This window comes from Bombus terrestris, chromosome 9 (genome assembly GCF_910591885.1).
Source record: "Bombus terrestris chromosome 9, iyBomTerr1.2, whole genome shotgun sequence".
Taxonomy (NCBI): domain Eukaryota; kingdom Metazoa; phylum Arthropoda; class Insecta; order Hymenoptera; family Apidae; genus Bombus; species Bombus terrestris.
In genome coordinates this window covers 16,927,157-16,940,990 of record NC_063277.1, presented here as the reverse complement: position 1 = coordinate 16,940,990, position 13,834 = coordinate 16,927,157, and the positions used below count along the sequence as shown (strand labels likewise).

Here is a 13,834-nt window from a genome sequence, read left to right as displayed (position 1 = left end):
CTTTCGACCGTCGCGCGTTTCTTTCTTTTATCGTATCGTTTGCTCCCCGGTTCTAAAAGAAAAGAAAAAACGATTCGCTGTGTGATATAGTCACGAATTATCAGTTCACTCGATCCTTCCTTCTTTCTCTCGATTGTCTGCCGTTCAATTAGCGGCGTAATTAAGCTAGCTACGGAGACGAAGGATTTGCAGGATCATCCTCTGCCCTGTGATAACTCGTGACTATACTAATTTATTCATTGGATGTCGCGAAACCGCGCGAAGCTCTCTCGGGGAATTCGATTCGTCCTTGCTGCCGCGAATTATGCAGTTGGAGGAATATGCGTTTTAGCTCGATCGCGAGGGGACGATGGGTTTCCAGATGGGCGGAAGTTTTCAGAGATTGCGACCTGTCTGGGAACGTATAACGAATTTTTCCGATTGCCGAGTATTCTACGCCGATTTTTTCACACATGCGAATTACTTTATCAGCTTTCATAATCGACTTTCTTTTTTTTTTTTAGTAAACGATAGATTAATATATCTTAATTTCGAGTTGAAAGTTATTAAAATCTAGTTCGTGTTTCACTTTGGTGAAACGCAGGTTAATGAATGAAGTTTAAATTAGGTCTGTGTTAGGTTAAGTTTTGGGGTAGAGGTGATAAATCGATAGCGAAATTTCCCGTGTCAGTTTCGGTTAATCCGAAACAGGTGGTTAGAAACTCGCAACTAAATCTCCATCAAAATCTCCATTACTATTAGTAATTTCGCTAATATTGTATGATAGATTAAAATAATCGGACAAGTATTTTTACTTCTGTTACATCGTACTTTTAAATCGATTATGAAAGAAATTAACGACCGAACATCTGTTTTTCTCCTTTTCTACGCTGATTTGACCGGGTGATTCCCAGTATTCCGCAACTGTATTCCATCCTTATGCCGGAAATAAATTTCCCAGTCACGATCCACTCTTTTCCAGTCTTCCTCCAGTATCGTTTGTAATCTCATAACACAAGCAATGCCGTTTTAATTAACGTCTCTGTAAATCTATGTTTTAATTAAAATCTATGTTTTCAACAAATATCTTTCATCTTCTACTGCAAACCTATCTCAGCATTTCCAAAAAAATGGCTGAAAAAAAAGCTTGCAAATTTCATATTATAGCCAATGGCGTTTTAATTAGCGTCAGCATTTCTATAGACTTAAATTTTGCAAAATATTACAGACGTATCTGGCTACTAAAAATAAAACGACAAAATTTCACATTTGTAGCAAATGAATTTGTGAGAAAATTACGACATCAGATTGCTCTCGTTTCTCCTCCAGCGTCGTTACAATTTTACATCAAAGTCCAACGCTATCGATACTAGCATCAGCGATTTAGATCTATCTCTGAAGCAATCCGGAGAAACGTTAGCAGTGTTCGATAATCGTTTCTACATATCGAGATGGATTTACCGTTGCGGTTTTTCAGGGGATTTTGTGCGTTTACAGAAAGAGAGAGAAGAGAGAGAGAGTGAGAGAGAGTGAGAGAGAGTGAGAGAGAGTGAGAGAGAGTGAGAGAGAGTGAGAGAGAGTGGGAGGGAGGGAGGGATTAAGAGAGTGGAGACTGATCCACAACGATAAAACCGGCGCGATTGCACGGGGAATTGACTAAGCTTCGAGTGGATCGTCTCTTCGGTCAACTTCCGTTCCCGTCGAACTTCCGAGAGCCTCGCGAGGACGCGGTTGGCCAGAAATTGCCAACATGTACATGTGTTCTGTGTGCGTACGTATATGTGTATGTAGATTTAAGCAACGATGAATCAGACTTGGTTGGAATAGTCTTCGTGCGGATTAAAAAATACATACAAATATCATAAACATTCACGATATATTTAGAAAGTTTAGCTTGAGCATATTGGTAATATTTTATATATTGGTAATATTGGTAAATTTTATAATATTGGTAATATTTAAGTGGTAATATTTTAAGCGATTGGAGATTTTAGATACGTTCGATATATTTGGTTAATTGGAAATATATGGTAACTTTTTCAAAGTTGGAAATTACGTGATATCGATATTTCTTACTTCTTTTTTTTCTTTTTTTTTCTTTTTTTTTCTTTTTTTTTCTTTTTTCTTTTGTTTTTCTTTTTTCTTTTTTTTCTTTTTTTTCTTTTCTTTTTTTTTTTTAATATACATATACACACATATATTATATATATATACCCTGTTATTATCTAAGATTACATCGCGGATAAAAGGATTTTCGTGGATTTTAATCGTAAAAGAAAATCTGAAAATACGACAGAATTGAAAGAGGTAGTTTCGAATTCTTTGATGATAGTTGAATTAATTAGTAAGGGAACTCTGTGATTGATAAAATGAACAGATAACAGAGGCTGTAATTTCGTCGATTGCAATCCGATCGCGGATTCCCATTTCCATTTGCGGATTTATATCCAATTAACGTTGATAAGTTATCGCTGATTGATCATGCGATGGAAATTAGTCGAAATTAGATATCTACGTAATCGATAATTCAGTCTATAATTTACTTATTGATAGTTTTCGAAGATATTTTTTCCATTCTTCTTGAGAAAATCTGTTCCTTCCGCGGTTGACACGACATGTATGTAGACATGAGACGTAAGCACACGAAGACTATTCCCGACCAATTATGTACAAACGTTCTCTATAATCGAGCGAACTAATGAAAACATCGCACGAAAAACACGAGTTTATATTTAATAATCGATCGTTCGAAAAAGGGACTCCATTATGGAGAATAAAAGTACGTCGAAAAGTCAATAATAAAAAATGGTCACTGAAAAGTGTCGGCTGGTTAAGCAGCCTGTAAACGTACGCGGTGATAACGAGTCCGTGCGTAGAAAAACGTGAATCGAACGTGTTTTTTCCATCGAAGATACATATATTCCAAATGTACTCCGTGTCATCTCGCGAGATCGCGCTCGATAAATCCGATTCGAATTTCAACGACGTTCGACATCACGCGTTTCAAAATTCTTCTCACCGTGTGTAGGTGGAATTCAGCTTCGCGAACGATCCGTCGATCGTTCCCGGACGGTTTTGACGCGACTTGAACGCTTCTTCATTTACGAGAAGAGTCAAATTGATGTTTCGCTCGTCGTCGCCTCGGAGTTTCTATCACTCACCTCGGCTTCTTGTTGGCTGAAACTGACGATCGATGTCTCTCGTCCGTTTCATCGTGTTCAAGTTCTCACGCTTGTAAGTTTCATTGGTTTAGTTAGATTTTGCGGATAGCGGTGGAAGGAAGAGATCGATCGAGATACTACGGATCATCGAGTTGTTCGAGTTTTTGTTGCAATTTAGAAACATGAAAGCTTCTTGAAATTGGAACTCGAAAAATGCTGAAATACTTGTAGAGTAAACTCTACAAGTTTAGCAATTACGTATCTCGCATCGATTGCTCTCTCGTTGGCGATAAATTTCCCGAGGCCTGGAACTCGCTTCGTCTCATCGAGAAACGTTAAAAATTCCAGAAACTCGATACATCGCTTGATCTCGCGCCAAGGATCAAATTCGGCGAGATAGTATAGCCCACGATCCTTGCTACAACGAATTCTTTCCACCGGAAGAATACCAAATACTCTGCGGATATCCATAAAATCTATCTTGCCAAGCGACGATGGCGGAGAAAGCTTGTTCGAAGTGAGAAAACAAAAATTCCTCGGCAAGAAGAATCGTTCGAGACGCGTCAAACCTCGAAGAACAGCGGTGAGAACGCACGCGACGATACATACACATACACATACACACCTTGCGCGATTCGATTATGCACGCTCATATGTTCCGAATAGCAAGAATTGTCCTTGTCTTCATGCGCGGGTCGTCTTTCCGATCTGTTTGTTGGGCCGTCCAGCGAACGTAGGTGTTTTTAATTGAACAGAACAGGCAGAAACAGGAGCAGAGAGAATAGGAGGAGGTCGAAGCAAATGAGGTCAGACGAAGATGAACGCCATACGGAATCCGTTTTATTTCCTTTTCCATCTTTTTTTGACTTTTCCTTCGGGCACGGCAGCTCTTCTACTTTCAAGTCGAATAGGTTCTTCACGTAGTACAGTTTACCGTCCACCGTCTGCATCTGTAACAGTATGCACGAAGAAGGGTGTTTTAGTCGGGGATGGTTGCGGTTCCAGGGTGAAGTGACATTCTTGTAAGCTTAAATTAAAGCACTGTGCAGAGCGGGAAAGATGATTAGCGAGACGACGTTTTATACCGGGGGCCGCAAAAACATTCAAACCCTTCAATGATTTGTTAAAATAAACAACAAAAACCAAATCTTGAACTTGTAATCTGTTGTAACTTGTAATCTGTTGTAACTTGTAATCCGTCGTAACTTGTAATCCGTCGTAACTTGTAATCTGTCGTAACTTGTAATCCGTCGTAACTTGTAATCCGTCGTAACTTGTAATCCGTCGTAACTTGTAATCCGTCGTAACTTGTAATCCGTCGTAACTTGTAATCTGTGGTAACTTGTAATCTGTTGTAACTTGTAATCTGTCGTAACTTGTAATCTGTCGTAACTTGTAATCTGTCGTAACTTGTAATCTGTCGTAACTTGTAATCTGTCGTAACTTGTAATCTGTAGTAACTTGTAATCCGTCGTAACTTGTAATCCGTCGTAACTTGTAATCTGTCGTAACTTGTAATCTGTCGTAACTTGTAATCCGTCGTAACTTGTAATCTGTCGTAACTTGTAATCTGTCGTAACTTGTAATCCGTCGTAACTTGTAATCCGTCGTAACTTGTAATCTGTCGTAACTTGTAATCTGTCGTAACTTGTAATCCGTCGTAACTTGTAATCTGTCGTAACTTGTAATCTGTCGTAACTTGTAATCTGTCGTAACTTGTAATCCGTCGTAACTAAACCAAATCTTGAACTTGTAATCTGTTGTAACTTGTAATCTTTGTATCTGTACTGTGCTTTCGGCGCGCTAATGTATACCACAGCTTAAGCAAATAAATGTTTAGTGTTAACGACACGAGTGATTCTTTTAGACCTATCACGCCCATCACCTCACTACTAATAATAAGATAAAAATACAATTTCTACGACAGTGTTAGAATTTCTATTTGTATAAATAACATTTCCTTGCGACTGTATGGAATTCGAACGATGTTGATCGTAGTTTCTCGCCTTTTTCGAAAGGATTGCTGGAAACTATGCAAGAGACTGGTATGGAGAAAGTTGGGACAATTGATAAAACTTTCGTCGTTTCTTGCTTTTCCATTTTTACTTTTGGCTTACTTTATAAACACGCGAATAAATGATATTTCTATGCTTCTTTTCGAATTTTATTAGACATTAAGTTTATACGTGGAACGTTGATACACGTCATACATTTAACCTCGGTTCACGATTAATAAAACTTTTGTCATTTCAGCCGCAACTAAACTCAGAAACATTCGATGGTTCGAATTTTTTGTCCGCTGAAAACGAACGGACGAATTAAAACTTTAGTCGCGGCATTATTTTGACAGGTGAGTCGATGCGTACATATTTTGAGAATAAATCGAGCGGCGAAAAACGTGGCCGAGTGCTTTGGCCAGTTTTAATTGTATATAAAAATAGAATGCGGCGTTTCGTTAAACAAATTTCACAGTTTGTTAAATTGTTCACTTGAAATTTGTTCACTTGAAATTTTATGGCGCGATACATTTTTATTAAAAGATAAAAGAATGAGCAGTACGAATAAATAAATGCCTTTCGTCATGCAGAAAAATAGGTTACGCTATTTCGAATAAACTGTTGATTCTACTCGTGGTTTTTCCGAAATATCGTCATGCCTGGTCAGCTTATCCGCGCTCTATGCTTCCGTTGGACATTTAAATAAAAAATAGTCTCAGAAAAATTCCGAGCACGTGGAAAAAACCGGCGAAACCAAAGGTCGCTTCGTGATAAGAAACTTTATAACTGCGTTTCATAACCAGACAGTGTTGCGCGCCCATGTCGGCGGTATGCAGCGTTTCGTCAAATTCCAGACGATTTTTCTACATGTTTTAATTCGGTCGCGTGTCTTTTGAATATCCGATACATTTTATCGCGACAGTTGGATATGCGATTAAAGCAATTTGAAAATCTTCTCTCGCGACACTCGCACGATGTCTATGGTTTGCATACAGTACAGATATCTGCTCGTACGTAAAATAATATAAAATAAAATGAAAATAAAATCAGGTTACTGAAATTCGAGTCGACATTGGATCAACGTGACACTTTGTTCGCTTAAATGCACGTTCGGGAAACGGCGCGGTGTAAAATCGAAGATTTCCTTAAAATATTAGCTTGTCCGAAAAGTTTCTTTCGTTTTATGAGGAAATAACAGACGCACAACGTTTTTTGTTTTATATTATTTGATCGAATTACGTGCGATCCATTTCGTTCTGTTGAAATAAACATTTCACAGACTTGGTTTCGCGTTTGTACGAAGGTACACTGTTGTAAAAAACACGTTTGCGAAGGAAAGACACTTTCCGGACAACCTAATACTGGGTATCGACAGGGAAATATTCGCGAATATCGAAATCGTTCAGGAAAGGAGAAGAAAAAAGACGTTGTAGAAATTGTAGACAAATATTGTGTGATACGTAATTTTATTATACCAGGCACGATAAACGTAACATAAAATATAATGGCGACAGGTTATTCGTCCCTTAATTCAACGACAGATTCGGAGAAACGTGGTGATGGAATTGGGGCGAAATTGATCCCGTTCCCTTCGATGGCAGGAAGAAAAATATAGAAGGTAAACGTATATCTTACCTCCGGCTGAGAATCGGAATCCTCATATCCATCTTTGCTCTCGTATTCGTCGCCCAAGTAAGCGTCGTAGTCCTCGATGCTGCCGTCCTCTGTAACAGCAGAGAATCGAAAATTCGAACAAAATGCATATCGAGCAGTCGTTGAAAATACGTTCTAGATTGTGGCTGTTTCCTTCCTTGGTCTTCTATATCGCGAAATGAAATAGAGAGGAGAAAAAGGGTTGACATGTCGTAGATAAAGCGAAATAAAATGGAAACTTTTTATTTAAAAAAGAACGTACAACGTGGTTCGGATAACTGTCGTCGCGAGGAATCTTAGGATCCCTTTTTTTGTTCATTTTAGTAAAATGGAAAGAATGTCGTTGAAAGTGTAGTAAAACGAAAATTAAAGAACCATGGTTCTCATTGTGAAAAAGTCGTCTGCTTATTAGAAATATGAAAATTTCGATATTCGTCATATCTTTTTTTTTTTTCTTTTAATTCATGTACGGCTACTGTTACGTTAATTTTCTGTATTTTCATTTTGAGCGACGTATAATTTGCCTGTCAGCTTTTAAAGAGAATATTCATTTGTAATTTTCATTTGTAATATTGTAATAATAATAACATTTTCATTTGTAACTACATTTTCGATTGCTAGGAAATTGAAATGCTCTCGAGGAATATCGAGCAATTAAACCGATACCAAATATTCCTTTTGAAGGATTTGATTATCGAGCAGAGAATTTGAAATTCGAAATACCGAAGCTCTCTAACAACGAGTAGAATATCGGAAATTCCATTTTATTGGTCGGGTACTGATTAAACGTTCTAGACATCGGTAAGTTCAAGCATCGGCTGGATTATTAAAGATTTCGTACGACGGTGAATTTGATCATTAAACGGAAAACGTTGTAATTTAATTCTGAAAAATTAGATTCCAGAGACGAACAACGAAACTGCAAAATTTCCCTCGATAACTCGAACGTTGATCAATTTGTTTAGCGTTCGCTTTCAATCGCAATTTTATGCCCTGAACGTTAAATTTTATCATTAATTCGATTAATTCAGCTAATTTTTAGCCGTCGCATGATATCGTTGAGGCACAGGGAATTATTACAAAATATTTGTTTTATGAAATTTTATTCTGTGGTATATAATGCGGGTACTAGGCGCAACGAAACAATGGAACAATATTTAATATAATATTATTTGTCGATATGGTTTACAATGAAACGAAAGCTCCTTTGTTTCCAAGCGGTGTTTGTTCTTTTTTTTTTTTTTTTTTGTATTTCATTTTATTTTTGGAGCCTTTATTCGTATCTGGCAGCAATAGTAAACGTCACGCACCAGCAAAATAAATGAATTTAATGGTTTCGTGATTCACGTTATGGCTGGTCGTTATAAAGGTTAATATTTCGGCAGACTTTGTACCAATTGAAAGAAATTGTAACGTGAAACAGGTGTTCTTGCGATTCAATTTTGCACAAAGTGGATAATAAACAGAAACGATTTTTTTCCTTTTAAATGTATCGATTAAAAATCCATTTATACACGGTACACATATCGCGTACTGATAGTTCCGTAAAATAATATTTCCTTTCTTCCGTTTAACGGTAAAAATATTGTACGCTTTAATCTGAAGCATTGACGAAACTAGATTCGAGTAGATAAATTTTTACTACGAATAATTAGTCAAAATTTTTCTTTTTAATTTTTGGTAAATCGATATAAATTCGGCCAACCAGATGGATAAAATGTCTATTCTTCTGTATCTCAGACAATCAAAATTGGATCAAAACATTCGGTACGAAGTAACGTTTACCATAAACTGCGAAAACAATGTAGGGAAAGGAGCCATCCTAGCGGACAATGGAAGATCACAAGAAGCAAATCTTATTCATTCGTTACAATGACGGAAATACACTTGGACGAATTCAGCCCACTGTCCTCAATGCCTTTTTGTTCACGATGAAAGATAATATTTTGAACGATGAAAAATTAACATCTGAATACGAATAACCGAATCATAAAGTGCGATTCACGCGTGTTCATGGTTTTCAATTCCGTTACGCGTTTCATTTTCGTGTTACTATCTGAGAAAAAGCTCATTGTTACATTTACAAAATGCGTAGGTTATAGACTTCTCTTTTACAAATTCACTCGACTTTACCTCAACCTGTATTGACTTCATAAAATTTACTTGCAACGTCTTATCTAATTTATCACGCGACTCGCGATTCGTAAAACTCACCTCTCCAACATTTTCTTCGTTTTGTTACTTTGCTTTATTATTCGCTATTTTATTACAAACTTCTCACTTTCTTGTTTCGCTATTACCGAATATCTGCATTGATACTATCAACGTGTGACTCGCAACGTCGTAAAACTTCTATCAACGCTGTTACATAATTTTACAGAACAAATGGGCCTGAGACAAAAATCTGGCTAGCAGAATGTCCAAGAAAATTGAACGGACAGACAGTAGAAACCCAAAGCATCTCGAACCTACCTGATTTTCGTGCAATTTTGAGCGCTGCGTTCCATTCACGGTGGCTATTAGTAACCTTCATCGTTGCGTTATTGGTCTCCAGTAAGCAAGTGAGCTTCTCCAGGGATTCCCGCAGCTTTACGTTCTTCGTCTGGTTCCTCAGGCCCCACATCCATACCAGCTTGCAGTCGCACATCAGTTTATTGCCTGAAACCGAGACATCGATGTTTGATTAGATGGACTCTCGTCTTAACGTGTTTCTACGCTGTCGTTCATTGGAAAAGGACGCAACAATGCCAGAGGAAGTTGACGAATACTCGGATTTCATTGAGGAATTTAATAATATTACCAACGAGCTTTCACAATTATCCTATATTTGGTAACAGTATTAGGTTGTCCGGAAAGTTTCTTTCGTTTCATAAGGTGATAATAGATGAACAACAATTTCTGTTTTATATTATTTGATTGAATTAGGTATGATCCATTTCGTTATATTTCTATTATTATGATCGTGTATATTTCAATAAACTAATATAAGACAAGAAACATTGTGCGTCTTATAAAACGAAAGAAACTTTTCAAATATATATATATATATATATACTTTTTGACGATACTTTCGACAATACCGCCTAATGACAAAATCCGCAATTACTTAGTTGCCAACCCAATAATATCCAGTGGAATGGAAAGGTATAAGTTTTTAAAGGAAAAAAATACAACAAATCGAAGATAAATCGGTACTATCAGAAGATACAAGCACCCGAAGAGTCTTGTTAGTTTTCTTAGTTGCAAATTAAAGTTGGTACAGTCCTTTTTGAAAAATTAATACTACGTTAATTCTTTAAAAATAATAAAAAATAATAAAAAATAATAAAAACTCGATTCAAAAATTAGGTTCATCGAATTGCAAGTAACAGTTAATTTAGATTTTTATACAGTTTATGTATACTTTTAGGAGGATATTCAAGGGGAAGAGGATACTCCCTTTTAAGAGGATACTCAAGAAATGAAATGAAATGAAATAAAATATTCTCGGCGAAAATACCGTTCGTTGCTATGTTAATTCGAATACGTGGCAACATCGTAATTCAGCGACGAAAAGTTACAACCGTCTGCACTGAAATAATTCAGGAACGATCTGGCTGGGCTACAAGGGATGGGAGACCGCGTGCTGACCATAGTAATTAATTGTTTAATAATACATTCCTAGCAGAGGGGAAACTTCTCCAGAATTTTGTCCCCTGTGGTCCTCAGAAATTCATGCGATTGCGGTGTGTCGTCCATATACAACCGGACACGAGAAACGAAAAGCCAACTAGAGACCGGCTTTTCGACTTTGCACGCGTTCTACCTCTAAGTTCGCCTCTTTATGTTCGCCACTCTTGCGGAATTTCCATGGCGAAGTTCGGCTCGCCAGGAGTTTCGCCGATTACACGCGATTCCCTCGGCCCATTTTAATGAGTTCTATTTGTTTTCGCCCCCACGAGTGTTGGGAATGCTTTCACGTCGTCTGAAAATCGCGAGAAAACGAAGAATCTTGCCGATTCAGACAGCCATGAAATTTATATGAAATTAAGAGATAACAAAATCCTCCGATGAAAATAATCCAGTGAAAAATACGAGTTTCGAATACAGTTTTCATCTCATCTTTTTACCTTTTATTTTCCATTTTGTTCCCTTTCGTGTATCTATTGGTTTCTCAATTTTGACAAATACAATGGAAAAATGTCCGATGCGAAAAATATACACACGAGAAATATCAAATCTCCAGTGCGTCTGTATAGAGTAACATCGTAACAAATTCCCCGTACAACGTTACAAGTTATTAAAAAACAAAGGAAGGGATTAATTTTTCGGACATTCTGTACCTCCACCAGTGAAACGCACAGAATACGCGATTCCCCGGAGAGCAGCTACAAAATTACAGAAAATTCATTGTCATTTACGGGAAAGCAGCGTGGATATCTTTTCTTCTTCGCTTTTTTTTTCTTCTCCTCTCCCCACCGCGATGGCGAAGAGCGAAGAAAGAAAGAAAGAATGCTATTAAAGTTGGTCGTTTCATTTTCGAATTCAGTGAAGAAGGATTAGCGCAAGACAACACCTTGCTTCTGTGAATGTAATGGATACGAGCGTGGTGATTGTTGCGTGGACAATGGCGCTTAGCAATTATTTTAAAGCGGCCCTCGAAACAATAAGAGCGAGTCGTGTATATAGTAACTTGTTCCATATTCCAGCTTTGAAGCTCATAATGACTCATAATAACAGCAGAAGCGGTGACTGAAGACGAGCCAAGACAACCGTCCCTGTCCCTTCAATCTCCATTTATCGTGCTTTCATTGTTACGGGGCGGCTCGGTCTCGCGATACATCCGTTTAGATTCACGTGTCTCGAACCTCGCTAGCTACTCTTTTAAGGAGACAACAGTAGAAATCATCGAATCTCATTTTTTGCAACGACGAAACCAGAGTAAGAAGAGAAAGTTGAAACTATCGTTTGTTTTCTACCAGACTTTTCAAAATTTGACACGCTACGAGATGTATTGGTACCTGTAAGAGCGAAAAAAAAAAAAAAGAAAAAAACGTTATGATGCAATTTTTTCAAAAAGTCAGAGAGAATAGCGGAGTTGTAGGACAAAAAATAAGAGTTTTCTAATCTTTTACCAGGCTTTTTGTTTACTTCGTTCATTTCGTTTATTTTTGTACAGGGGTTTTGAATGATGGAATTGCGACGAGGAAATGGCAACTTTTGTATTTTTTATTAGAATCTCGTTCCCCTGGATTACTTTTTCACAGATCAAAATAATGGAATCGTGAAAAAAATGGAAATTTTTTAAAACTTTTTCACCGGCTTCCATTTTTGTGGAAATTTTTCCCAGAGATTTAAATACACGCGTGAAAATTATCGTAACGCGATCGAATCGCAATTTTTTGGCGCATTAAAAAACCAAAGTATTGGAGTCGGTCGTCCTTATTTGCCACAAATATTATAAAATTTGTTTCCGAACAATATTCCATTTTTCCATATTCCCATGAACATTTCCCGCGGGTTTCTGAAACTTTCTACAAAGAGATAAGTTTCAAGAAAAGAAGTAAAACTCCTAAGAAAACAGAACGTTCGATAAATTTACAATGTCCACGAGCTCGTCGAAATAAAGAAGGCAATCTCATAAATAAAAAAGTTAAGGATTTCATGAAAATGGAGTGCTCAAAGAGGCACAGCTTCGAACCTATTTATCAAGATTTTGTAAACGAAAGAATGATTTATGTAGAGTCTTACGCAAACGCACCTTACCTTCTACGGCGAAACAAGCGCCGTATCTAAATAAGATCTTTTAACAAATAGAAAAAACCGATAGAAATATTTTCATTAATTGGTGAAACAGTTCGATCATCGAGTACAGAGAACCTTGCTATGAAAAGGCTATATAAGAAGATAAAATGGTGAAAATTCTAATTTCAGTATTTCAATATCAGCAACCTTTGAATTGACGATTATAACGACTCTTAAGAGGCTTTATACTTTTTCTATACTTACGAAATAAGAATTTTTCACGAATGGGAACGATCGGAAACGAAAAAAGAACTGTAACTTTCAAATGTTTCGTATCTTACGCGAGGGACATAAATTGAAGAAGAGACAAGATCAAGAAAACTATAGAAAGTATCGACAATATCAAGAAAACAGCGCGTCTATGAAAGTTTAAAAAATGCAAGCGATCGAAATTCGCTGGGCAGAGGGGGAATTGGCATAGAAATTCGTCTCGAGGCAGGTGAAATGATATTATCGTCGCTGATTGCTTCCGTCGGCTCGTCCAGCGACGAGTTACAAACGTGGAGTAGAACGGCAGAGCTCGTTGCTCTCTGCTCGTTCTTCCTGCATTTTTCATGGCTGACATTTTCTAGTACCTCGCGTTGTGTTTGCGGGATAGTGCGCTGAAAATTGAAAGGCCAACCTGGCGAAACAAGCGGACTCGTGGGCTCGACTCGTGGAAAAATAACGAAATAATATAAAGAGATTTGGAGGACGGATCTCGTTTGCTGGAACGTGATTCTGCCTGATTCATAGCGGAATCGAGGAAAACACAGGTCAGAATAGGGACGTGCTGTTTCCGGATGAGCGACAAAATTGAATAAGTTGTCTCCCTTCGAGCATGAATTTGTACAGAGTTACATCTCGTGGCTCGTTTTCGTGTTTCCTTTGTACGGGCAACGTCGCTTCTCTGCTTGACGGTTATTGCCTGCATTCTAAGTACTTTTGCCGTGATTTGTCTGTTGTGCGCTGCCGATGAAATTGCTACAGTGTAGGTTCGCCTTTTGTGCAAAGAATTTATCAAGGACGAACAGAGATAGTTTTTAGTTTTTAGTTTTTCTCGTAAATATTCGTATCGTAAATTATTTTATCACCTTTATAATCAGTCTTTTTTCGCCGCGCTCAAACCTTCCTTTTATTCAAATTATTAAATTTTATTAAAACCCATAAATGGATGAAATGGAAGTTGAATTTTCCCAATATTTCAAAATCCGCGGACACGCGTTTTTCTCAATTTCCTTTGTCAGTGAAGAGGAAAATTCTGTTGAATCGTTTCATCGG

General features: G+C 37.5%; 1 protein-coding gene across 4 annotated transcripts in view; it reads right to left on the bottom strand.

The window, feature by feature from the left end:
* Window positions 1-870: 870 nt before the first annotated feature.
* Window positions 871-13,834, bottom strand: part of LOC100643941 (connectin) — a 349,916-nt gene continuing 336,952 nt past the window's right edge. For all 4 annotated transcript variants that reach the window (XM_020864332.2, XM_012312043.3, XM_003397886.4 and 1 more), the window contains 3 exons: window positions 9,263-9,448; window positions 6,773-6,861; window positions 871-4,090 (listed from right to left, as the gene is read on the bottom strand). In XM_020864332.2, the coding sequence (XP_020719991.1) occupies window positions 3,884-4,090; window positions 6,773-6,861; window positions 9,263-9,448 (482 nt within the window). In that variant the 3' untranslated portion in view covers window positions 871-3,883. The remainder of the gene's footprint in view (window positions 4,091-6,772; window positions 6,862-9,262; window positions 9,449-13,834) is intronic.